Source organism: Epinephelus lanceolatus, chromosome 10 (genome assembly GCF_041903045.1).
Source record: "Epinephelus lanceolatus isolate andai-2023 chromosome 10, ASM4190304v1, whole genome shotgun sequence".
In the NCBI taxonomy this organism is placed as follows: Eukaryota; Metazoa; Chordata; class Actinopteri; order Perciformes; family Serranidae; genus Epinephelus; species Epinephelus lanceolatus.
The window spans coordinates 33,489,035-33,515,735 of record NC_135743.1 but is presented as its reverse complement, the minus strand read 5'-3'; the positions used below and the strand labels follow the sequence as shown (position 1 = coordinate 33,515,735).

The window sequence follows — 26,701 nt, the reverse complement described above, 5'->3', positions numbered from 1 at the left end:
GATTCAGTATGACTATTTTGATGCGTGGTAATCCAAAAAACATTTCTACTTTTATTAAAACATTCTGATAGAGTAGTCAAAAGAAAAAACAAGTTTATTAGATAAAGACGTTTCATTTACAGGTAGTATGGAAACAGTAAAGGATCTCAGTGCAGACAGGTGGGATCTCCACTTAGTCTTTATAAATAGATTTCACTGTACAGCTTGTTATCCTCCCAAGTCACAGAGTTATAGCCTTGATGTGGATGTGCTAATATCAGTTAGAGAACCTAAAAGACAGCATGGGATGGGGATGGATAAAATAATCCAGTCATGGGGAAATCACAGCTGAGTTAATACTAAGTAGGACTTGTTTAAATAAGTTGGAGTACTTGGAATTTGCTGTTGTAGGTTCCAGATGGGTGGGGAAATCTTTGCACTTGAGAGAAACAAATGTCTTCCATTGTCCATGTCAAGTTCAATCAATTACAGAACCAAACTTGAGGTTATTAAGAAAGAAAATCAGTGTAAGATCCGGTTGTGGTCACATTGCAAGGCAATTTGAGCTGCCATGTTGCTCCAAGTGGCTGTGTGTGAACAGGAGGGGAGACGCAAGGCGCACACAGAGGGCATCTAGGACATGGTGATCTGCATGGACTCCAGCATCTCCTCCACCGCCTTCATGGAGCATTTGTTCTCCTTGGATCCACGACCGGCCAGCTGCATGTCAGAGACGGAGGGGGAAAGGCAGGGAGACACAGAGTAGGACAGAGAGAGAAAAAGAGGAGGGGAAAAGAGAACATCGGCTCATTAGGTCTCTCTAGCCAACTAAAGCAATGGAGAGCCAAACACTTGAACGCAGCATCACAGAGGCCATGATAACCTCATCCACCCTGTACCTTGCTTCCGAGAGTCTGTAAAGCTAAAAGCAAAAACAATCAGACAGAGACTACAGCGGCCAGCATCGGTAGACAGGTCATGTTAAGCAATATAATACTTCTAAATCGGGAGGTTGCTTCTCAACTGTTGCTCAAGTGCCATTTTAGCTCTTTCTGTGTGTGTGTGTGTGTGTGTGTGTGTCTGTGAGATTTCCAAAACAGGATGCTCACATGATTAGTCCACTTCCATGGCCTCTAGTACAGGAGTATATAACACTCCGCTCTAATTTCTGCGCCATGTCCACAGGCTTTCACAGGAAGTGCCGCACATTATAATCCACAAGCACATCCAGGGTTACTCATGCGTGAACGTACAGGCACACACTTTTTCTACCCAATTACGCCTTGCAACAGACGAGGCATCCCCTCAAAAAATATCAATGAGAAAGACAACTTCCTTAACCTTGGGCAGGGGACCAGATATATAATAAAGGGGTCAGTCTAATTAACCTCACTTCACCCACATTTATAGACAGACATAAATCTTTGAGAAAAGAAGTTCAAAGTACGCTCTGAAACACACCTTCTGAGCTACAATGAGACATAAATCAAGCTACATGAACACTTTTAGTTTTTTGTTAATGTGCAAAATGAATCTACTACCATGCTAGCGGCTGTGTGAGACTGTACTAGGGCACACTGGTGTTTTGAGCTAAATGCTAAGATTAGCTAACAATGACAATGCTACTATGCTGACGTTAAGCTGGTATGTTTGCCACCTTTGTTTAGCGTGTTAGGATGCAGTACAGCTGAGGGTGATGGGAGTGTCATTAGTTTCGCAGGTATTAAGACATAAACAAAAGTATACATGAGAATTGTAATATGTCATCTAGATTAGGCTCTCACTACGCCCCCTTTGGGAGGGACACAATCCAGCATTGAGCATGGACGGCAACAGTGTACACGGAGGAAGTTGAAAAATGTCTTTCAATTCTACTTTGAAGAAACCTATTCAGTTGAAGAGTTGCTGTGTAGTCCGTTGAACCAACAACAAACCCCAAGACACTCATCTCAGATTTGTTTCTAAGTAGCAGCTCAGGCTTTGACTCGAGTATCAGTCCAGCCTGGCATTGCGTCATTGCCAACCTGATGTTCTCTTATGGGAGAAAGAAGCACACTGTCACCTACAGAGAGAAACAGGAAATGCCAAAACGCTATTCTGTAGTGGGTAACCAAGGCTTTCACACCGAGACCTGAGGCAAATAATATACGTGAATATTCACTGTCAGTGTAGTAAATCGCCAAATGATGCTGTTAACAGTTAGTGCTGATGGATAGCTAACGCCAGGGCCACACCGCCCGTGGAAGCGCCGCGAATAACCTCGAAGCAAAGCCAGTTTCCTTTCGGCGCCCATGTTAACCAATTGTGTCATCCACACCGGCCACACCACGCAGCTCCGCTGCCGGCCCTGCAGCGATCATTTCGGTGTCTGGTCTATTTTCTGCGCGAGCCGCAAGCGAATGTGTCAAGCCGGGCAGTTACCCATGATGGAAAAACAACAGCTGGGAGCAGAATCGCTTGTCGACCGGCGCGGAGAAATGCACGTCTGATGTGAACGGAGGTGCTCCGGCTCGCGCGAGAATTTCGGTGCGCTGCGCTTCGCAGGCGGTGTGGCCCTGGCGTAGGGCTGCTGCAGTAACGTTACAGTCATACAGTATAGCAGCATCAAACTATCATCTCTAAGTCTCAGCTTAAATCACATAACAGGGTGGTCATTTACAGACAACACTTACCCTACCGATACAGCAGTCAATCAAATATATATAGATGTTTCTATTTGCAATATCCAGCCACTGTGTTGGGTCATTCATCCACTTGAATGGGGGAAGACTGAAGGTACATGACGACAATCAATCTTAATTTATTAAGGAGTTGCAAACATTTAACAAGAAATAAAGGGAACAGAATCAGTTCCTTCCACCTCACTCCCCACAGCTACAAGACTCCAGCCGAAAACACACTGCCACCGTCAGTACAGTGTAGTATAGTAGAAAAATAATAGCGGTGACTCTTAGGCGTGCTGTTTGGCAGCGGTGTAATTTGGCCTGACTTCGCAAGAATAATGGCAGCCCACAGACCACGGCTGTGGCAACTTGAATTCAGCCAGTGCAAACCCAAGGATCTGATCTCGGACCACCCTGAGTCCCCACTGGATCAGCAAACTTTCTGTTGCTGCCTTTACACAGGTTATACCAAGGGCCACAACAGGCTGGCCACCAACCTGCTGTTCAATTGGAATTTGGATTTTTACCAACCTGGTTGAACTGCCCAAGTTGAGCCTACGCACCAGACAGCTCCCACGCAATTTAACCCCATGAGTAAAATCCACCAGAGAATTTGCAGCACATTAGTCATCATCATAAAATACGATTTAGAGGAAAAAGCTGTTGCTGTGTAGAAGCATTGCAGATATTTCAGCAATCACTACAATACAGTGAAACAGCAAAGGACAAGCAAGAGGCAACAGCACTAAGAAGTCCTTTCAATTAAATCATTACGAAAACACCATTACCCTGAGTGAAACACGGGCAGAGGATACTGTTTCAGTGCTGCCTGTGGACAAGGGAGCGTATCCTGCATGTCCTTCAAGGTGAGAGATGAGCCCCTTGAGAGCATGTGCACACTTGGTCAAACAGAAGCACAAGCGCACACACTCACTGTAAACATAATAATTTCAATACTTTAGACACGTACTGTTGGCTTAAGAATATAATTCTTGTGCCCTCACCAAGACCATCTTGGCTGTCTCCCAAAACCACACAGTCCCTTCTCTATACTTTATCTTTTCATGGAACAACACAGCAAAACAGACGACACTCAACCCTATGTTTAACATCAAGCGATGCTTTTAATGGTGTGAGCCATTTATTCATTCAACCTTTGGCCATGTTCAGGTTTCTACAAACAGGACCTAACTGTAGCCTAAACCTAGCCTATACTGTATTTCCATGGCTAACGTTTTTTCCTTCCTTGTTTGCCAAACTCCATCTTAGGGCAGCTGGCTAAGGTGTGCAATTTGCTGCGTAATTTCCAAGTGTGACTCATTCTTCTACATTTAGGGTGTGTGTCTGTGTGGTGGGGTAGCTATAATGATCAGTGCATTTCATTGCCTTGCTGCCTAATGCGCCATTACCCCGGGCCCGGTAGTCAATTATCTCCTCAGCCTGAGGTGAGACCACCACATTAACTCCTGCCCTGTTCTACAACAGTAGGAGCAGACCAGACAGCTCCACATCTATTTAGAGCATCTGATAATAGAGTCATGACGCAGTGGAAGCCTGTGGTCCGTGACAGAGGAGCTAATCAGAGAATCTGTTTGGAGAGTTAGGGCAGGAGAGCAGGCCATGTAGTGCTGCTTTGAAGCCCCCTGCACCTATGAGCCACACATCTCCAGGTCTTTTACATGTCAACCGACCCCACCAAGGTAATTACATTGCTTTTTAAATGGGCCCCAGTCCGTCGTGACCTCTAGCTGACGTCTGCTCCCACTTGCACTCACCTGCCCACCTTTTTCTCACACTGAAGTATGACAATCACCAGGTACCAAGGCCTAATAAAAGTGGACGACTGACACAAGCAACGCTTTAAAGGGGCCATCAATCAGCGAGCACAAGACCACAGCAGCCTGCAGCTGTCTGACAGAGGCCCAGCACCGCCGTTTTCTTTTAAAGATCTCTGAAGTCATTTAACTGGAGGTTGGGAGGCAACCTTACACCTTGTCATTTAACTTGTCTCACACAGCAACCAAAAAAACATCTACAAGCACACGTGTGGTGCCAGGCTTGCGTACACATACTGTACATACACACTCTCAGCTGAGTTAAATTCCCAGTACCACCTCACTATTACTAGGCAACTTAAATAAATACAAAAGGCTGTAAACCAGGGCAGAGGCAAAGGGTGGGATGAAGCTCACATCATGTACGCTGGAGGACTGACTGAAGTGCCTCATTATTGTCACCAGGGGGTCTAAACTGCATATAGTCAAAACTTTATTACACTTAAGCTTTGTCCACTGGCCTCTAAGTGTAGCTGAAATTATTCAGTCTGTCATCATAACAACTCAGCTGAAACTTGCTTCCTCTAAGCTACTACAACATGGCTTACCCATCATAGTGATGCCCGAATCAGCTCCATGATTGAAATATAACTTCGGTCTTGTTAATCCATTTAGGGGTGTGAAGGATAAATGTGTCTGAGAACACAGAATTGGTGCAGAACTAGTAAAATAAGAAATAGGTAAATCTTTCCATCAAAATCTCATGTTTTTATATATCGTTTCTACTTAAAATGATTGCAAAGTGTGACATCAGAAATCTATGCCAATCAAGCCATTAGTACAAACAATCTACTGGAGTGTATATAATCTTATGTAAGGCAGTGTTGGGTTGCAAATAGATATCTATTTGATTTATTAAAGCCAACATCACCAAAAACAGATGTGTGTTCCCTGTCTGTGGGTAAACCCTCTGCCACACCTCCTTGGCAATGAAGAAAATATTTAAGCAAGAAAAACTTGCTACACTTCTGGTTATGCTACTGTCTAAACCCTGTAACAAGTTTCAGATGAAGTCCCCAAGTAATGTTTTAATGGGTCTGTATCCAAGCTTATCTGATGTACTTATATACAGCCCAGCAACAGCCAATAATGGATTCATGACCAGTTTGAATTATAAATATAAAGTTTTGCTTAATTGGTGTAATATGTGGACAGAAAAGAAGATTAACTCACACACGGTATCAGGATTTGTGGCTGTCAAAGCCTGATACCTCAGAGCCTTCTTATGTTACACTGATGTTCTTCAGATACTTGGACGCTGCAGAGTTCCCTCTAAATATGATTCTCTTTTTTCACACCATGTCCCTCTTCCTCTCCTGGGCCTCTGATTTATGATAAAATGTTAGCAGTTTGAGATATTCATTTTGTCCCCTGCTGGGATCAAAGACTTTCTAAGACAGCGAGGTGAGGTCAGCGCGCATCATGATCAAAGTGACGAGCAGTGTGGACTTGACATCAGTCGAGACATTTGATTGACTAATCTTGTTGACCAAACCACTTCTACATTTTTCTATTTATCAAGGAGATCTATATCTGCAAACAGCGGTAACCTAAACAAAACAAGCTGCACCTCTTCAGTTATGACATTCCACCATAAGTCAAACCTAAGGGAACAAGTAAAAGCTCAGAGCTCTTCCATGACACTTCTACAGGAGGTCCGAAAGAGAACAGCCATCCGCTGTGACGTTACTCACATGCACACTTTTTCCAATAGAGCCTTTAAACTTGTCTCAGTGCTCAACTTGTGAAATGTGTCTATAAGGCAAGGACAGCCGAATGTGGTGAGACGAGGTCTTTAGAGGCTCAGTGGGGAGCCTCTCTCTCTCAACAGGACCCACACATCCTCAGCATGAAACCGCTTATTACATGTTTAACCGTTGACGCCCAAATAAGCAACACATATGGCCCGCATGGCAAATAAGATTTCTTTTGAATATGCTTTTATACTTGGGTTGCTATGACAGCGGCATAAACCTTTTATAGTGATACCATCTGAGAAGCCCCTCACTTTTTCCCCTCCTTGCTTTGCGTGCATCTGCAGATGCTCATATGTGAGCATACGAATACAATTTTATCTCCCTTGTTTGTCCACTTTCTTACTGTCTGTGTAGTAATGGGTCAGAGTCATAACCTCAAGGGTCCCAATTTTTTCCTCACACATCCACAAATGAACACAAATGGGTTCATCAGGTCCAAATAATCAGGTTTCATTTTAGGGTATCAAATTCAAATATCTCCCCAGATGAGCTGATTTAATATTAAATGTTCAGAAGCACTGCAACTGAAAACTAACACTGAAATCTACAATTAGACTCATGAGTTTGCTGGGGACCCCCTAGACTCGGTTCAAAAGCACTTTATTGAACCTTAGTTTGAGAACCACTGAACTAGACAACTCTCTGCTTCAGTTTAGCGTGATTGTGGTCCTCAGAGAATCAGCCTGCGGCTCTTAGAGAAGCTCATCTGTGAGGCCGGGGTGTGGAATAAAGTCTTAGCAGACGTTGTGGCCTTAAATCAACACATTAACAGTAAATGTACCCAGACACACTGAAAGACACTAGGGTTGTTATTGCAACACTGCAAGTCAAAGGCATCCTTCAGGACTGCTGTGCATTCAGGGGTCATTTGGTGGTGGTGAATACTTTTCACATACTATGCAAATGAGGGGATTTCTGGATGTCTGGATATTGTGTGCAAATGTCCCATGGAAGCTAAGACACAACAGAAGAGTCATAAGAAAAATGATTGGTGGTTTGGAGTGTCTGGCAGAATAAATGTAGGATGTGGGAAAAAGTAGAAAGATGTTTTTCAAGAGAGAGACACCAAAGATATGGAGGCTAGAATAACATATAGAGTGAAGCTATTACAAAGCCTGAAGACAACTGTTGTGTGACTCACCTTATAGGCTCTATTTATTTGAGTGGCAGCCCAGGCGGCGTACTTCATATTGTCCTTCTTCACCTTGGCACTGACTTTTGGACTGGCAGCGATGTAACTTGCAGACTAGAGGAAAAACAGCAAACGGGAAGAAGCAAAGGAGAAAACAGGGGAAGGGGTGTTCTTATATCAAAACTTGGTGAAACAGCAATAAAAGCGTAATTGAGATGAATGTGCAACCACTCTTACCATCTACCACTCTACTAGTCATTGTGGCAGAATGAAGAGAAAAAACAGACCTTGGCCTGATGACACAGGAGAAATCATTTATGGGGAGGAAAAAGTGAGTGTTTTAATGCTTCATACGTAAATTGTCACTTAACGGGGCCTAATTTCTCCAACACCATCGATTCACTGTGATGAAAGGACCTTGTATGTCTTCACAAAAAAAAAAAAGAAAAAGAAAGAAAGAAAGAAAAAAGTACAGCGCACAGTGAGAGGAGCGCTGTGTGAATCACGGTCTCTGCCTGCCCCGACAGCTCCCCTTCGAACCACAAATCCCATGTCTTTCCCATGTTCCTGCCATCATCTCCACACAGCAAACCCCAGAGGGCTTACCCTGCATGCACTTCAAAGCCAGTGCGCTGAAACTTTAACTACACACTAATCAACCTGGCCCTATTTTTTCTATAAAATGGTTTGGCTTCTGTATTTTTTAGTAAGCATTTTCTTTTTCTTTTTTAGTCAAGAGCAACCTTAATTTAGATTATGTCAACCCAGACAGGCTACCCCCGAATAACAGCGTGCGCCGTAATAGTGGGGAATCCCCAAGCAAGTGTTGTGAGTAACCAACCCACAACCCAACTGTGGTCAGTGCTACCAGGTCTCCTGTCGAACCATTCAGATGGTGTGAGTTGGTGAAAGTTTCCTGTCCCTTCACTGAACTTCTTGCACCTGTCAAGAACTCGACCACCGAGACTTGCTGACAATCTGCACAACACAGTCTGAAGACACAAACTCCCACCTGAAGTATCCATTAAAGACCCGAGTGTCAGTGGATGACTTGTCAGGAAACGGTGCAGGGCCTGCTCTTTCTCCAGACCAACGTGAGAGCTAACAGAAATGAACGCCTTGGTTCTGACCCTGCCCTGCGCCTCCTGTACTCTGCCTACACCTCGGAGTGGTTTTAGAGGTGTTTGGACTACCTTAAGAATCCCAGTGCAGCACAGAGGAAAACAGTGGGGCTCTCTGTGTTAGACCTGCTTTCCCTCTCCACCTTTTATTCCCTGCACCACTTCGTTTGTGTTTTTATGTCAAGTCTCAACTTACATATGATGCATTGGCACTAGCAGACAACATCCTGTTTAAACAAATACGTAGATGAAAGGACTGTTGGGCCGAGACTACAATCAAACTGGCACCTGGTCGGATAATTTGCCAGTGACAAAACGCTTGCAGCAGTTGTGCTGCTCTCTCTTGCACTTTTCTCCTTTTTACTCTGGGACTACTTTATTTATCTAAGTCATAAACATAAAAAAGGTCTCACCAAAGGGGTATTATTACTAAAATAAAGAGCTCCAGAGGGGCAGACTTTTCCGATGCTGGAGTTCACCGTCTGAGTCAGCAGTGAGCTGACCTGTCTGAGAGCCCCTTCTTTGCTCCCCCCAAAAACACACTTACATACACACTCATGCACAGTACAGTTGTGCTTGACACACTCAGTGGCCAGCCTCAACCTTGACAAACCACAGGGTTACAAAAAAGGCTCTACTGTTTTTGTTTTTTTTTTCTTTCTCTCCCTCACTGTTTCTCTCCCACTCTCTCTTCATGCAAGCCAGTACTCACCATGTACAGACCAAACAATGCCCTCATGTTTCGGTTGTTGAGCCTCAGCGCCTGAGCAAAATACTTTCTGGACAGCTCCAGGTTTTCCAGCCCCCCCTGGGTGTACTTCACCTGTGAGAGGAGGCATTAAACACGGCCAATAAGCTGTGCTAAAGGGCAGCTCGAGCAATGACAGCATGACATCTGAATAAGCAACACATGACAACCCCGTGTAAACACATCTCCTTTCATGAGCCTATATTCCCAGTGACGTTAAGTGTGTGTCGGTGTCTCTCGCTTTTACAGAGAGGCACCATTCACAGGCAGCTAACATTTATTCCACAGTTTGCCCCCGTGCTTGATGACGGACGTCCAGGCGGGTACCTACCTCAGCGTACTGCTCACAGTACAAGTGATTGTGAGGATTGGTCATCATCAGCTCCTCCAGACAAAACGCGGCTTTTCCATAGCTGTGGAAATGACAAGGAAACAGTAAGCCGATTGATACAGCTGTGGATGTGTCATTCTTTTGCTTGCTCAACTGTGAAGCACAACATCCATGCCCAATAAATTTACAGGTATAAATATGAGCTGAAAACTACATGGGGTCAGTTTACACACAATTGACTTAAAGCCTATGTTGTGGAGATCTGTAAAGATCCACCACATGACATGACGTTTATTTACAGACTAACAGTAAAGGTTAGTCAGTCCAGACAGCTGGCAAAGGTGAGAGCCTATCTAGTGTGGTGATTCTCCCTCCTTTGGGGACACTGAGGATCAATCTTGTCCGTCTGTGTGTTTTTTCAGCCTTTAATGTGTAGTTAACTACCTTCCTGAGGTCAGCACTACAGTAAGAGCTGGCACACTGTGCCTATACTCAGATGAGATCACTTCTCAGCAGCAGACTGCTGAGCTGTTGACCTCACACTAATCTGCTGCCACTCCACTTCTAATACACAGTTTCCCCTTCACGGGCCCAGGCCAAGACGAGCCGAGATACAGTATATCATTGAACACAAAGCCATAAAACGTTTGTACACCTAACAAAACACAAGCCAATGAACACAGCACAAGGCAGAAGCAGATCTACCAACAGAAAATGGGACTACTCTGCCCGTCTATCAACACATGCAAACACATTGAAGGCCATGCTTTGTAGCCAAGCTTCAACTTCTTAAGCCGTGCCATTTTTTTATTTTGCTTTCAAGATTTTATGTGTTTTTGAACGATCCTTATCAGTTAAAAGAAACACCAAAGACCACTGCTTGCATTATCAGACTTCTGCAATGGGATAGATAGGGAGTCATTTCACTGCTTGTGAAAAACAAGGGAAATGCTAAGATGCAAAGTTTTTCTGCAGGAACCATATGATCCAAATGTTGCCTGCCACAACATGAAGAACCTCTCAGTCTATTTAAAGTCCGCCATGGTAACTAGCTGAAAGATTAACAGCATAGGAGGGAAAGGAAGGTGGGGACAGAGAACGAAAGAAATAAACAGGGGGAAGGGGTTTAGTGGAGGAGGGGGAGATCAGAGGGCTTGGAAGGTTGGGGGGCTGCTTACAATTACCACTTCCTCTCCATAAAGACTTTCAGATGTGCTCATGCAGTGGCCGTGGCTTGCAACAGAGCCCGCTCCATCAGCCATCAACCAGAATCTTGTACCAGAGCCAGACCCTTACCTCTTCTACTCTTCCTCTAAGCCATCTAACCCCACCATCACCGATCTGCTCTCTATGGCAGCTCCTAAGCTCGCTCTTCACCACAGTGCTTGAGTAAGGTTGTAGCCACCATCATGTGAGAGACTGTAAGAATCGTATTTGTTTCTTTTGGAGGTTAGTAAAACCATCAGCAGCAGCTTTCCCCCATTTCAATACCGCATTCTGACTGCATATAAGACAAAAATGGATTCAGACTGTGCAAAGTATGTTTGAAAAAATTATTACTATTTATCCTGTAATTCTGGATGACCGGTCCAATTTTGTCAGTCTCGTAAGCTGGGTCAAAGTAAGAGCCAATAGCGGATTCCGACCGTGCAATACTTGCAGACAAACGGACAAAATAATCTGCTGTCCAAACACTGCAGGAATACGGATTGTTTTAACAGTGTCAACCCAGAGGCTATTAATTACGTTTTTAATGTGTTAACACTGATGCCTGCTGCAACCCCAACAATGGCAGTGCAGAGACACACTGCTTTGTTTATTTTTAGCTCCCAGGGTGTTGTGCAGTGAGGGGAGGAGAGTTTATTTCTCTTCCTCACTTCTCCATCACCCTCTGTTTTCTCTGGCTGGGGGGGGGGGGGGAGAAAAGTGCCACCACCTTCTCCTGGGAATTTCACAGCAAGTGCGCTCTCTCTCTCTGCTCCCCCCCCCCCCTCCATCCCTCTGGAAAAGAGTGCTGATAATGCCGGGCTATCCGGAAGAGGAGGAGGGGAAACGGGGAGTTTGTAACCCAAAATAAAGAAAACAAAGAAAAGAAATTGACACGCCTGTAGATAAGGGGCTGTGGGAGTGAATGGTGTGATATTAGAAGTGTTGGGATAAGCTGGGAGATAATCCGCTCACCCCTGGATTTCCTCTGGCTACTACAGCAATAAAGCCTCCCAGACAAAAGCATGAAATATCCAATAAGTAGCCTTCTCACCGTGCTGCACATTCCTGCTGCCCCTGCCCTCGTACCAGAGCAACCAAGCAGCCAAAGAGTCAGCGTGCTCACATACACACACATACACGTATAAAACCATAGTTCGACAACAGACACTGCTTCACTGACTTCGGAGCGCCAGACAATAAAGGAGGGATAAAAGGTGACACAAACAAAATAATTTTTTTCTTACAATGCTCTTGTCTGTCTGGCAACTCTCCTTGGCAACTGAGATATCAGAGGGAGGCCATGGAGTCTTTTTGCTCTCATATGTAGGAGAGGGGGCTTAAGAATGAAATCCTATTAAAGTACTCTTATGTGACAAACATTGACAGGGCTCCATTCAGACCCCTGGCTGAGTTAGGCATCTCACCGCCTTCCATTGTGGCCATCCAACGGCCCTCTGGAGATCAAGCCATCAGTCTCATGTGAAGCCCTGTTTAACTGACAGATACATCACCAACACATGGCTGCCTTACTGGAAACAGATTACGGGTTTCTGAGGGACTTTTTAGATGATAAACATCTGCCACTGAAGGAAGAGTTCACCCTTAAATAGCAACTTAACACGCAGCAGATACACCTCAAACATCATCTTCAGAATGTACACATTTTGCTATGCAGGAGGGTTTTTTTTTATAATTTTGCAACTATGACCAACAAATTCACATTATATCAGTTGTTGTGTTGAAGTTTAACATAATGACGCCATGTCATGTTTTAACTGATATGAGGAAAAGTGTTTTTTTTTTTTTTTTTAACTTTTTAAACTGTTTTTTTTTTTTTGGACAAAATGTGGGAGGAGCTGAAACAGACAATAAGCAGACAACTGAGTGAATAAATTGCTCATTTCCTGTATTCCCTGCATCTCTTTCTGGTGCTTCTGTCTCTTTATCAGATATATTTATCAGATATTTATCATTTCTACCTTGTCTTGGTTTTGAAGTCAGTGTGCAAGCATATGTATTTGATAATCCTTGTCATGAAAGAGAGAGCATATTTTGGATATCAAGCAGCTGCTGAAAATGTCTTGCTGGAATTTTCTATTGGCTTAAAGGGGTTGTAATTGCAAAGGTGGGTCACAGCATAACCAAAAAGAATGATAAAAATGTATTTACTCGTGTTCGTTGATGTAGAGCTCTGACAACTCATGCCACGCTTCCTGGTCCCCAACAAACCTGTAAACACAAAGACAATAAATTCTCTTCCTCAAACTTGTTACATATAAAGTAAAAATTTAAGTATAATCTAATCTATTGAAATAATGACAGCCAACTATTAAGGTAGGAAAAAGAGTTTGCTGGCATTTCAAGCACAAGTTGTGCCAGCTCAATTGAAAGCAAACTCGGTTTTTAATTAAAATAAAAAGCCAAGGGAGGAGGGGGTGCCTGACCCTCTTCCCCTCTTGTAGAAACACTTACTGCTCCAGATACTCATTGAGCTCCCGGATAGCTTCAGCGCTCTTCCCCTGGGCCTTCAGTATGGAGATCTTGCGCTTCCTTGCTGCCTGTAGAGCAGAGAGTAAACAGGATTAGGAGCTCAGGTCCTCGAGTGTTTGTCTGAAGGGGGTTAGGGAGAGGATGAGTGAGTGTAAGAGTTGTGAGTTTAAGTGTGTACATTAGCCAGTTTTCTGGGGAACCTCAATCCTGTTCCAAGATTCACTGAGAGCAGAATCATTTCTATCAGATGAATCAGCGCTTTGGAGCATTAATACAACAGTGGTGAAAATAAAAGGACAAAAGGCAAGGACACTTTTGACACTATAGTTAAGCTTGTCATGTTTATTCATACTAGTGCTGGGGAATTTAAATGCATATAAGCCAATCAAGACATAATTGGAGATAGTTAGTGGCCATGTCCAACAGGAGATGGACACACACATTATGAGTCAGTGTTTAGGAGTTGGAATGAGCTCAGTGGCTGAGATAAAGCGGTGAGTCATCTCCTAACCAAGTGGGGAAAATGGCACACTCCCCCAAACCCCAACGCCTGTCTTCCTGCCTGCACGGCACGCATGTAGCGATGCACCAGCCCAACTTACATCAGCTGAAAATTGCTTTCCGCTTCGTTTTGATGTTGAAGTGACCTTAAGGTGGATTAGATTCTCATCAATCTGAATTAGAAAGTATTACTCCTGCCGCTGCGACTTTTCCAAATGTTTTACTCCCCCAAACCCCCCTTCCTCCTTCTTTCGGTAGTAAGTGAAAACCCTAACAGGAGGCTGCCGCTCCAGTAGAAGCACACTGCCCTGCCACAGCCTATTTTATTTATGGACTGGCACTTGATTGAGTAGGGCTTCCTCTCTTGCTCTCCTAACCAAAGCCATTGAGGGCTGTGCATGAGTCATGTCTAGGGTGCTGTAAATTTGGGCCCCTTCTGACACTGCCATCACAAGAAATCCACTTATCCATCAAGCTGGGACAGGGACCTGCAGAGACGCTGCAGCCTCAACTGACAAGCAATATTTTAGCCTCTCAGAGAAAAAAATAAAAGCACAAAGGCAACAAGACAATATCTTGATAAAGCAAAGTAGGATACTAATATCAAAAGGAAAGACTTTTACCTACACCACAATGTATCTTGTTCCCAAACACAGTGTTCACATCTGTAAAAGTGTGTATTTTTAACATCGGGGTGGTCTGATGGTATATTAAGAGAAAATGATTAAAATGTTATGAAGTTATCAAGCAACAGGGAACAGTCAAAGGTCAACCCATTATTTCCTCTTTTATGTCCTTTGATTATATAATAAAGATCACACCATTTTACATCCAGTGTATTTCACCAGAACATGATGCTATGTGAGATTCAGGAATTTATACTCACTTCAGACTAAATTACAAGCATGTGGAATCTTTCCTCATCCAATACCGAAGAGGGAAACAGCAAAAAAATTAAACAAACACTACAGCCATGTTGAATGTGGATTTTTGCACTTGTGCGTTCCCGCCATCACCACGCCCACCTCTCTTCTCTCCCAGCTTTTTTTTTTTTTTTCTTTCCCAGATAAAGAACCACTTGGGGCTCAAAGGAACATATGGAAGTTGGTAGCCCAGAGAGTCACACGGCACTTTATTAAACGAGAAGCAATTCCAAACCACTCCTCTCTCTCCTCCTTTCTCTAACTAATGATCCAGAAAAACCTGGCAGTGGGTCTGATCCCTCTGTTGTCATGATTCTTTTTTAATTAGCGCTCTGAGGAGACCTTAGGAGTGAGGACTGGATTATTTACATCACCCCTGGCTCTTTGCTACGACCTACCGCAACCTTCCTTTATAATAAGAAACATCACAGCAAGCGTGGCACACCTAGCAGCACTGTATATATGTAAAATTAGATGAAGGAAAAGAGGGAAAGGAAGGGAGTGAATCCGTACAAATATTAATATTTTATGATACTGTTAATGGTTTATTTACATCTGTAGAAAGGAGCAATGAAGGTGTGTTTTTTCAATAATGATAAGTTATGAAAGTGTTTTATTTTATTAAGCTGTTATGTCAAACTCATTATTTCATATTTTTTAACCATTATTTTGTGGATATACTTCACATTTATGTGGTCAACAAAAATCTGGATTGGGGCTTTCACTTTCACATGACTTAACCCAAACAAATATAATCTCGTCCTACAATGAATCTGTAATTGCATATGATTGCGGGTCAACCTCAGAAGTCGTCTATGTGACCTCAGTGGCTTGTTTAAGAAATAATATCTTTTTATATTGAACAATTAGGGTGAAACGAGAGCATTGGAATTCAATATTAATGCAATCACTGAGTCAACTCAATATTAAAAAATAATAAATTGGTGTGTCCTTGTATGCAAATGTTGTGGATACTGCATCATCTTAAATACTCACATGAAGAAATAAAAAGGTGGAAAAAAATGCATTTACGCACGCAGACAAGAATTTTGCCAGATCATTGCTGTAGGTATTGGAACATAGCAAGCAATGGAAGGGCTAAGAGTTTGAAACATTTTTTGGACGCCGCCATGGCAAAAAAACCTTGAGCAATTTTTGTTGATTCAACAATTTTGGTTAATGGGTACCACATCTATTCCACAGCCTGTAATTACAACAGCTCAGTTTCCAATCTCTGCTTCGCATGCTGGGATGCCTCGCAAGTCTTCCTTGTGGTCGCCAATTTTCCGCCATTTCTCAGACCCGTCCCCTGCCCGATTCTTAAGAGCATGTTGGGGAACATGTAGGGAGGAGATAGCCCTCACTTCAAGACAGGTGACCTAAACTATGCCATCATATCATCGCTTCACCCTCTGCCTCTACGCCCAAGTCATTCAGGACAAGGATTGTGGGAAAAAGGTTTAAGGTTAACATCCCATGGACAGAAGAGCTATTTGTCTGTTTTGTTCCATTCCCGGCCCCAGGTTTGACTGACAGCCTACGCTCGCTTGGGTGGCAGTATCCAGCATGCAAAGACCAGGAAACCGACCATTCCCTTTCCGTGGATGTCCCTGGAATCCCAAGAGGATCTGTGCCATGTCGGGGAGGTGCCCTGGGATTCACTGAAATTACAACTCCCATTGTCAAAACAGTGGTTAAATGCAAAGCAATTTGTTGCAGATTATACCAATTACTTGAACCTAAATTTGCTGGAGCAACACCCCTTTTGTATATGAAAATGACAGAGTTACAAGAAAATAATGTGATTTGTGGCTTTTACCTCAATCTCATGCTAGACAGCATGAGTGGGACAAAACCTTTTCAAAGAATTTGCTGCAACCATCCCAGCGTTATTTCCTTGTCAGACATGGCATGGATCGAGACTTCAGCAGGAATTAGGAAAGAAGACTATCATACAAATGTTTTCGTTCATTATTTGTGTCACCAGAGATGCATAAGCCATGACTGAGAAATTATAATTAAGTCAGTCGGCAATCTTCCAGCTGTTCATTCTGTGGCATTGTTTTAGGCAGCATCATTTTTGATAGTTCATATACTCACTGGATGCTAACAAACAGAACAGAAAACTAATTATAATCGTACTTCAGCCCTACCCAACAAGATATATTTTGAGCACAAATGCTCTTTCACAACCCATGCCACTTTTGTTGTGACATTCAGGCAATCCCTTGCCTTAAAAAGAAGTATATTCCGTGACCTGACCGCTTTTTAAATTGAAATATAACTGAGGAGAGCAGCCTATGAAAACAGTTGTTTTAAAGGCTGACTTGCCAATCTGACTCTCAAACTTCCAACAGCAACAAAAGCAGAAAATAAACAGAGATGGTCTTGACTAAGTGAAGGTGGGAGTGAGACATGGTGGGAGGTAGCAGCTATGGCTAGATAAAGATGAGGGAGCTATTCCTCTAGGCCACAGTGAGAGCACATACGGTAGGGTGTATCAGAGCAAGGTAAGGCTTATTAGGTTGTTTTTTTTAAACCTTATATTTGTTGAAGGCAGACAACTGACTATGTGAAGGATCTTTGCAGAGTATCCAAAGCACAAATGTCTATGCTGTGTCTCCACTCTGCCAGCTAGGAGAAAATGTTTATGTAATACATGTAAAGAGAATCCATATGTCAGTATGGCACAGGAAACTTGTCGAACATCTTTGGGGTGAGGGGTGAGGGGTCTAGCCAAAATAAATAAGGTCATGGTTTCTTCTGAAAACCCTTTAAAAGATTTATTTTCTCGCATGGCCACATGTCCTTATGGAAACAATTAACAGCAGGTACATTATGTTTTGGGTTGGTGGTGTGGGATTGGCAGAACACAAGCTAGACATGCTTCTGCAAGTCATTTCACACAGATGAATTGTAAATTAAGAGAAGATAGCAAGGAGAGAGCTTCTGAAAAGTAAGAGTCAGGGCTTGTCTGTTTTAACAGCATGGGACACTACAGACTTCGCACCTGAAGCCAGGAGACAGCAGTGGAGAAGGTGAGACAGAAGCTCAGCCCTGTTCACTCTGTATAGGGGTCTGAAAGGTCCAGTAAATCACCATCTTCAAAGGCCAGACCTTTATTTATGCTTTACTTCCACCAAACATGTCTGCCACTGACTAAGAACATGAACCCCCCCCCCCTCCTTTAAACACTTTTCAGTTGTGTGGGTGAAAGGCTGATGAGCACTGTGGTTAAGGTCAGAGAGGCCAAGGGGAGTTTGACTTAACAAACTCACACTGCTAACACCAAAGTGCCTCGGCAGATTTAAAGCCCTCCAAAAAGCTGAGACCACAAAGTGAAGCAAAGTAGAATGCTAAGCTGAGGGATTTTTCCCTTTCTTTCCCGACTTCTCAGTCTTACCGTATTGGTGGGGTCATCTTGGAGAATGGCATCATAGTGCTTGTTGGCCTCGTCATACCTAGAGAGAGAGAAAGAGAGAGAGAACACAAATTTGTTTTTTTAAACAATCCCAGTCCCCAGTCGGGTAAAATTAGGTGGTGGGGAAATCAAACACAGTTCAAGGTAATCAAGTTTCTGTATACAGCATGGCAGGTTCCTATGATTACAGTGAGGCTGTACAGAAATCAGTGGTGATCTAAAGGAAGAAATAAACACTCGTTTAAGTTTAGGTTGCTGGTCACACAGCCCACACTGTGAGACACTTATATCACTTCACAATGAGTCATGAAATCAATACAAACAAAGTGCTGTTCTGAAGATTGTATTTTCATTTGATTGTATCCAGTTTGATTCACCTTTAAACAAAATCAAATTGCTGCTTTTACATCTGTCCAGATCCACAGCTAAGTTGTTGGTTCAGTTGTCCGTCTCTTTGCCTATACATAAAACCACAATACACACACGTGAACCTGATAAGCAACAATATCCAACACAGCTGCTGGACTGAGCCCACATGATTCTGTTTAAAGGGGAAATTTATGAGCTGTAAATATCAAATCATACGGTAAAGAAATCTGGGAATAGGAGGTAAGTGCACTTCACTTGTCATGTCAAATCAGGCGCTCAAGGATGATTTCTGCAACTTTTTTTTCTATTAGGGGCAATCTGCAACGCTGACGTTTCACCAGCTAAAGGCAGGGTTCAGTGATCAGAAACTGTCCCGCCCCACAGCCTGCAACAGACAGAAGCAACTCTGGTTCCCATTAGCACTGAGAAGCCCCACTTCCAGCGCTGCTGCTTCCCTCACATTCACTTTATTACTCAGCCACACTTTGGGAGATTTCAGATGGCACCAGGCGACCACTCACGAGCCACTTTGATTTGCTTTATTTATTTAGGAACCGTGTGTGGAGGGGAAGGGCCTTGCTGTTTGAAGCTGCGTCATTCAAGTGTAGCTCTGTCTGCTGCCAATTAGATCCCAGTGTGCCGTTTATTTAATCTGACAGTGCTGAAGCAATCATTCTCAATTATCACATAAACTCTGACATAACCGATAAACCAGAAAGGGTGATCCGGGTGGGGAACGTGAGTAAACAGACTGAATTACCCTTACTTTAGCTCAGTACAGACTAAAATACCCCGTTTATCTTACTTGCTCATGCTCTCCATTCTGCTTACTTTTTTATAAACTGCAAATTCACAAATAAAACACCTCTTTGCAGGGAGGGGAGGGGGCAAACTTGAGATTGTGGTGACATATCAGTCTTAACAGGGCCAAGTCATACTTGCAATACAGAGATAAAAAAAGGACAAGAAAGGAAGCATGGAAATAGGGAGGCCAATGAGAGAGAAAAATAGAGAAAGTAACAAAATAAGGAAACAACGGAGGAATAGAAACCAGAGAAGATTGAGGGACCCCCAGAATAACAGTGGGATCCGACCACTTCCTTCCCGGGAATCCCTAACTCAGGCTAAAAGGGCCACAGGACTACCCAGTGCTGAACCTTTCCTCTCTCTGTTCCCCTCGTCTCCAAAGGAATGCTGGGTGATCCAACATAAATACAACCTACCCCACACACATACTGCACTTACACACACCAAGACTATTGTACCACTTAGGATCTGCTAAGAGTTTCTCGCCCCCAAGCCTCCCAAAGTACCACACATAACAGTGAGGCTGAGCTTTTTTTTTTGCCTCCTATGCCTCTGGAGCTTTTGGTACCCAATGCTTACCTTTCCAAAGCTTCCAGCCTCATGCCCGATAATCGCTTCACTCTGTGGCTATCTGGAAACTGCTTCCTCAGTTCCTGTAGACAGGTCTGCAAGGATGTGGGCAGAGGAGAGAGACCAATTATAGCTGGCTGTAACTAAAGTTTATTTTACACTCTTGCTCTCACACACACATACCTCTACAGATACAAACCACCTGTCTTGAAAATGTCAGATTTTTTTGCCTATGTTTCAGCTTAACAAACTTAATACACTGACTTAAAAACAAAGTCAAAAGGCCAATTTCACAGCCTTAGATGTGAGATCGACTGTTACTACTGTGTGTTAACCATTTAGGCGACTGTGCTTGCTACTATAAAAAGGGGAGCGAGGATGCTCTCTGCCACTTCCTCCTCTACACACAGCTTGAACTTGTTTGATCGCACAGTAGTGAAGGAGCTGAGGAATGCTTATAATCACATTCAGTGTTATCCTCAATGAGATGAAAAAAGTCTGCAGTGGGATCTGAATTGTTTGCGCTATCCATCAGCTGAAGGCTGGTCCTTCTGCTTTTTTTTTTTTTTTTTAAGTCTGGCAGCGGGGCTCAGAGGATAGCCAACAGACAACTAATTCCAATGATTGAGTTCTGACTTTTCTGTACTTAATGAGTCATTCTTTTTCGCCAAGGGAGTCGTTGCATCCCTACTGATTGGAGACTAACCATTTCAGTAATCATGATCTCTTGACTTTTTTTTAATCCCATGCAGATTTGACCATTTTTTAGAGCTATGAATATTTCAAAACAAGCAGTCAGAAACATCACATTAAGCTTTAGGGTGGCAAATAAATCCTGAGGGGAAAAAGCAGTTGAACTCCATAAATGATGGCCAAGTTCAGCTAACACTTGAAGCATGCTTCTCCTCTCATTTGCTACACCCTCTAATTCCAACTCTCAGCAAATTGTTTTTCCAAAGTACAGACAGAGTAATACTATTTGGCCAAATAAAAATCAGATTTTCACATTTGGCAGAGGGGGGTGCTGCAAAGTAGGAATGGCTGTGAGAGAGTGAACGATGGCTTTTGAAGCTCTAGGGCGTGTGAGGAAGAGCGGTAAAAACTTACCAGAGCCAAGTCATCCCGACTGCAGTCCAGCGCTGCAATCATCACCTGCTCATAAATAATCCATACTGGGCAGAAGAGACACAGACAAAGAAGACTGTGTTAACGCCCTTTCCATTCCACTGCCTGGTGTAACATGAAAAAATGATATATTGAACTGTACACTTGACGTCCCAACTTACGAGTGTGTCCCCAACAGCTGCACATCATGTTTTCTGCTCACACAAACAAGCTTCCATGATGTGAACCAACAGCTTAAGAGTTCATTCAAAGAACTTTCCTGTTCCATTTAATATGTTCTGCTACATTTACTATTTTCTGTATGGGATACATTAAAGATAGTGTTCAAAAGCCATACATTAATTTAAAACTTGGACAGAACTACAATCATAAATGCAGGACCATTTCAAGTAAACGCCCTCGTGTAAGGCTTTACGGTCATGTTATTCATTTCCCCACAGTGAGCTGGTAGTAAATTACAAATTCAATTTCAGTAATAATGTTACATTTGAGGAAATGAAGTGTAACATTATCAAGGAAAATACGTTTTTATGTTTGTTATAATCACTTCTCAATTTCAGACTGAAGCTGAATCTGAACATGACCCTACATCCCCACTCGTAATTCATGTCCCTCATTATTAGATGTCTTCTCCACACTTTCTACTAGCATTACAGAGATATGAAGAAGGTGACCATCAGAGGAAAAAAAGGATAAGGTGGCAAGTTCGGCAGTAAATGACAGCAAAGCTGCTTTTTATTAAAAAGAAAACATTGTTAAAAAACACAGCTGATGCGTTTTGAAACCAAAGTAGCTGAACTAACATTTCTGTGAATGCCATGCTGTTTTTCTTCCCTCACTCTGGGTACTGTGACTGTGTTAAAAGCTACTGCAGCTCACATGCCAGAACAAGTTTTAACAGCTAAATCCGTTTGGGTTAACAACATGTGTCTGTTTTCACTACAAATAAAAGTGTGAATATCAGTTTTAACACACACACAATATAACATTTATTTGATAAGTGAGTGATGTTAAAGCATTAGCGACATGTTTACATAAAGGTTCTGAATATCATGACCCTTTTCAACGCGAATAGAATCATTAATGAATGTTAACATAAAAGGTCTCTTTTACAGCCAGTATGAACTTGCATCCTGGGTGATTGGATCACAAGTGGACAGCTTTAAGTACAGGTGTGAATGCACCAAATGCTTCCTCACTGGGTCTTGAGATGTGATCGGGCATACCACTTGTGGACGTGGTCTGGGCCACATATGTCCACATTCTTTCAGCAGAGTGGACATGAATACGTCCTACGCCACACTGAATGCCCGCCTACTCAGCTGCATCCTCATTTATCTGACACTCCACCAAATAGTTTCTGTTGGTCCAGTTACATAGATGCAGAGCTGATGGACAGTCTCCAGAGCCATTCTCCTCCCAGCAAATGTTTAATTAAACGCCTGGCTGGTTAGCACAAGCTAACACAGCAGCAGCAGTTAAACAGTGCCAACAAACACACACCAACACCGAAATGGCTTGACTCTGACATTAAATCCGCTAATGACTGGTAGGTAACGTTAGCTCCTGTGATGCTAACAGATAGCCCTGTCACTGAGATCCGATAAGAAGTGTTCACTCAAGATGCATATTGAGAGGCATTCAGAAATTAGGTGAAAACACACAGATGTAGAATTGTCCACTTGAGATCAGATCACCCTAGACACATAATAATACCAGGTGGAAACAAGCTTGTAGTAAATTTTATTTTTGGTGGGTGATTACATTTTGAATTCCTTGAATCCTACCGAAGGCTCTAACAATAGTCAGTTAAATTATAGACTTTTGCACATCTCCACAGCTTGTCTTTTAATATAATGGGTTAGATGAACACAGTATGTTGTTACTGTGACACAGTACTGCGATATTGATTTGCACCTGATTTTAAAGAGTGGTTATTACACATGTCTGCTTTGTCTGCTTTCTCCTCCATGATGCTTATTGAAATTCCCTTTGTGTAGAGACCTTATGGTTGAGTATTGTCAAGCACATGTTTCTTTAGATAGAGAAAACAAATCTCAAGCAAGTCTGAACACGTCAGCACTGTTGTATTTATATACTTGTAGAGCATGGCAAGTTGTGCACCATCATTAACAAGCACAACCATTCCCTCTAACATGTTTCACTTGGTGGTTAGCTATAAAAAAAATGAAAAGTTTATTGAAATGTTTTTTCATTCAGTCAACTGTATCATTATAACATACTGACTAATAGCCTGGCTGCGGAAGCCAATTAATAGAATTAATACAACATGTTATACAGACAGCTCTGACAAGCAAACTGGACATGCTTGGCCAAACGAACACCCCCTGTTAATTGAAAAGAATAATAAAATCCAACTCCACCCTAAAACTGGCAGGTCATGCCAAAACAAACAAATGCCTCGAGTTTTTCTTGACTTTAATGATTCCAGCTCTTGTTTTGATAATTGCCATCTCATTTCACAGCCAATTTAAGAGCTGGTTTCAATAAAACCATGGCATGTTAAGTGTTTATCCGCTTCTTTTGAGGACTGTATGAATCATAATGACTAGGAAAAATGGGAGAGTTTTATGGGGAAATGCAGCAGGACAGTGCTGTTGTAAGGGAGACCATGACCTTTGATATGTTTATGCAAGTAAAACTCCCCGCTGCTTCAAAAATACAGTCTCACAAAATCAACAGCATATTGTACTCAGTGCATTACCAGGCAGCGGACTATCCCTACTCTACCTTTACAATTACTGTGTAGTTAACTGTACCCCTGCTTTCAATATGGAATATAATCAATTTTCAAAGTTATTTTCTGATTTTACAGTTTATCGAATAGTTTATTTTTCGTGAAGTTGCCTACTCATCATCTAAAGCCCTCTTCGTACAGGACAAGTAGTACCTTGGGACCCAACAGGAACACACTGACATCTTCCCTCGGATATGATGCGCAGTCCATTCTACCCAACACAGAAACACTACACAGCACTACTACTTAAGATAAACAGTGTTAACCTCCTTTTACCCCTCTGAACCAATCTGCCAATCTGCCACATCTCATCTTTCAAGATTTCTTTCTTCTGATGGATTTAAGCTTGCTTTTTCTGTAAACAGGTCTCCATGCTGTGTAGCGGGATACGCTCTCTAAACCTACAACACTATCAAAACTTTCATTTATAATTGCCAACTCAGCCTCTGGATTTCTCCACTGGGAAAGAGGCAGAAACAAGGCGCGGAAAAAAACAGAAACATTGGAAACAAACCAAATCACCAAGATGCCGATTCCCACGGAACTAATATTATTACATGACCTCTGTACTTGGTGAAATATAGAAGGTAATTTGCAGAATTTTTACTTGACAAATTACAGACATGTCAGCTACGGATGGGATAAAGATCACAGACAACCTCAGGAATAATTACAATTTACCAGCAATTCCCAGGTAATACTAGTCCCGTGCGAATAGGGCTTAAGTCACCTGCTTCTATTCATACTCTTCCAAGTTAAGTATTTTAACTTTCCCCCATCAGACCTCCTAAATATCTGTTTAATGGAGGCGATCTTGTATTTCTTGACTTGACTTTTCAGCCACAACTGTGTCTATTTGTATTTTCCACATCACAGGAAACCTAAGATCCTGTTTAGAAATATATCCAAAAGAAAAATATATACCGCAAGAGAGAGAAGAGGAAAAAAATCTAGCTAGCAGGAAATCACCCACTTAGATCAATCATATCTCACAAAGTTGCACAGATGAACCCACAGTCAATAACATTAGCCTGACTGTTTTTACAGAGGGACATTCAGTGGTTTTTGATACCACAAGGCAGAAGATCCTCATTCAAAAAAATGTTTTTGAACTTTGAACAGACCTGCTGGCTAGTCTCATCTCTTGCATCTATAATATGATGAGTGCTGCCTGCCACAAGGAAATGATGACAAGCTGTCTGTTGTGTTATCAATTTATCAAAACCATGTTTTCTCTAATTCAGTGTGCTTATAATAACCTGTTTAATGTTAAAAATGAATTAAAGACTGGTGTATAAAAGGGACATTCTCAACTTGTCTAATTTCATGTCTAATGGTCCATCTGAAAATAACGATGAATCTCACAGTCACAATCTGTGTTGGCCAAATCATGAGTGTGTGTGCTTGCTAAAAAATAAATCACTGGAATGACGTTAAGTATGCACCGATTTCTGTAGTTCTGACACACTTACTGTCGTCTCCCAGTTTAGATGAATGGTCACTGATCAGCTCTTCACCAACATCCACAATCTGTTCACTGTTTCTGCAGTTATCTTCTCTCCATTTACGCAGCTTGTCTCTCATCTCTGTGGAAAAAGTTGTTTGAACAAGAAGACAGTTACAATTTGTAACAACAACACTTAACGACACGATGTATCAAGCCTGGTCCTTTAACTCTGAGACTGTGCATTATCTGATTTGGGATGAGAGTGTGAAAACGCATACATATAAAGCTTCACTGTAATGTGCAGTAACGTTTTTCCTTGTCCATCCGTCATCTGAACTGATGTGGATTATAAGACATAAGTTAACATTATCGGGGCCATTCAGACACCCCGCAATACACAGTAAAATCAATACATCTAAATATTGTTTTTATCAAAGGGAACGGAACCACAGCGGTTATGTATGTGCTAGTGATGCACTCGCGAGTGGACAAAATGGCATAAACATTACAACTGCACTGTTATTACTATGCTATATGTGTTTTTGCAGAACAAGAGATGTGTTGCAACGTACGCTGACGTTAGCCGAAGCCATGGCAGTCTAGCTATGGCTAGCTAGCACGCTACAGACGTTATGTGGTTATCTGAAAACAGACAGACACCGTTTACTGCTTCACGTTAACTGCTACTTTAGCACCGTCAACAGCTACACTACGAATGACTGCTATTGAGCTGGTACGGATGTACTGTGTGGGTCTACTGTACGGATTAAACCGATAAATTAGCTGACCATGGTAACTAGCATTAGCTAACCCCTCCACACGCCGACTTGTTAGCTCATATTTTCATTCTGGGACTGTGACAACTCTCCCTCATGCTGCTGTATATTAAAAATTCCAAGAAAACACTGAATGCTTTAAAAATACACAAACATGTCCAAATGACACTGAAAGAGAACCCATTTTATCCGTTGTCTTACCTTCCCAGCCAACATCGTACATTTCTGCCACCGACGCCATCTTTTCTTTTTTGACAACAGACGCCGTGCCTACGTCACGGGCTTGTCAGCTGTGGGCGTACCTGACGTTGATAATAAAATAAAATAAAATAAAATAAAATATGAATTGAGGTGAGATGAAATGAAATGAAACAAAATAAGATAAGACTGGGAAAGTTATTTTTTAAAATTACAAATAATAAATAAAATAAAACAAAAAACATTCCTCTTATTTTATGTAATATAATAATAATAATAATTATTATTATTATTATTACAGTAATGATTCTCATTACTATTTTGCTGACAGTGTCTTGTTTTTTTCCTTTGTTTTGTTATGTTTTATTTTGTTTTTTTACATATTCAAATCAACAGAATAACTCAGTGTTTTCCCTTGACTTTCATTCAGGTGCACATGTTCAGGCTTAGGCACAGGGTATATGAAATTTCAGTGGACTGTAAAACCCACACTTTCACTGTTAAGCAGTCAGCAACATGCAGCATGTTGGTTAGCAGGCAA

At 42.2% G+C, this 26,701-nt stretch overlaps 1 protein-coding gene across 1 annotated transcript; it reads right to left on the bottom strand.

The window, feature by feature from the left end:
- Positions 1–76: 76 nt before the first annotated feature.
- emc2 (ER membrane protein complex subunit 2) lies at positions 77–26,242 on the bottom strand. Its single transcript, XM_033640777.2, has 11 exons — positions 26,164–26,242; positions 25,212–25,325; positions 20,964–21,028; positions 19,866–19,951; positions 18,093–18,150; positions 13,248–13,333; positions 12,945–13,004; positions 9,567–9,648; positions 9,200–9,310; positions 7,376–7,480; positions 77–699 (listed from the first exon to the last, which is right to left on the bottom strand). The coding sequence occupies exons 1-11, from the start codon at positions 26,201–26,203 to the stop codon at positions 613–615; spliced, it is 894 nt and encodes a 297-aa protein (XP_033496668.1). The 5' UTR covers positions 26,204–26,242; the 3' UTR covers positions 77–612.
- Positions 26,243–26,701: the final 459 nt, after the last annotated feature.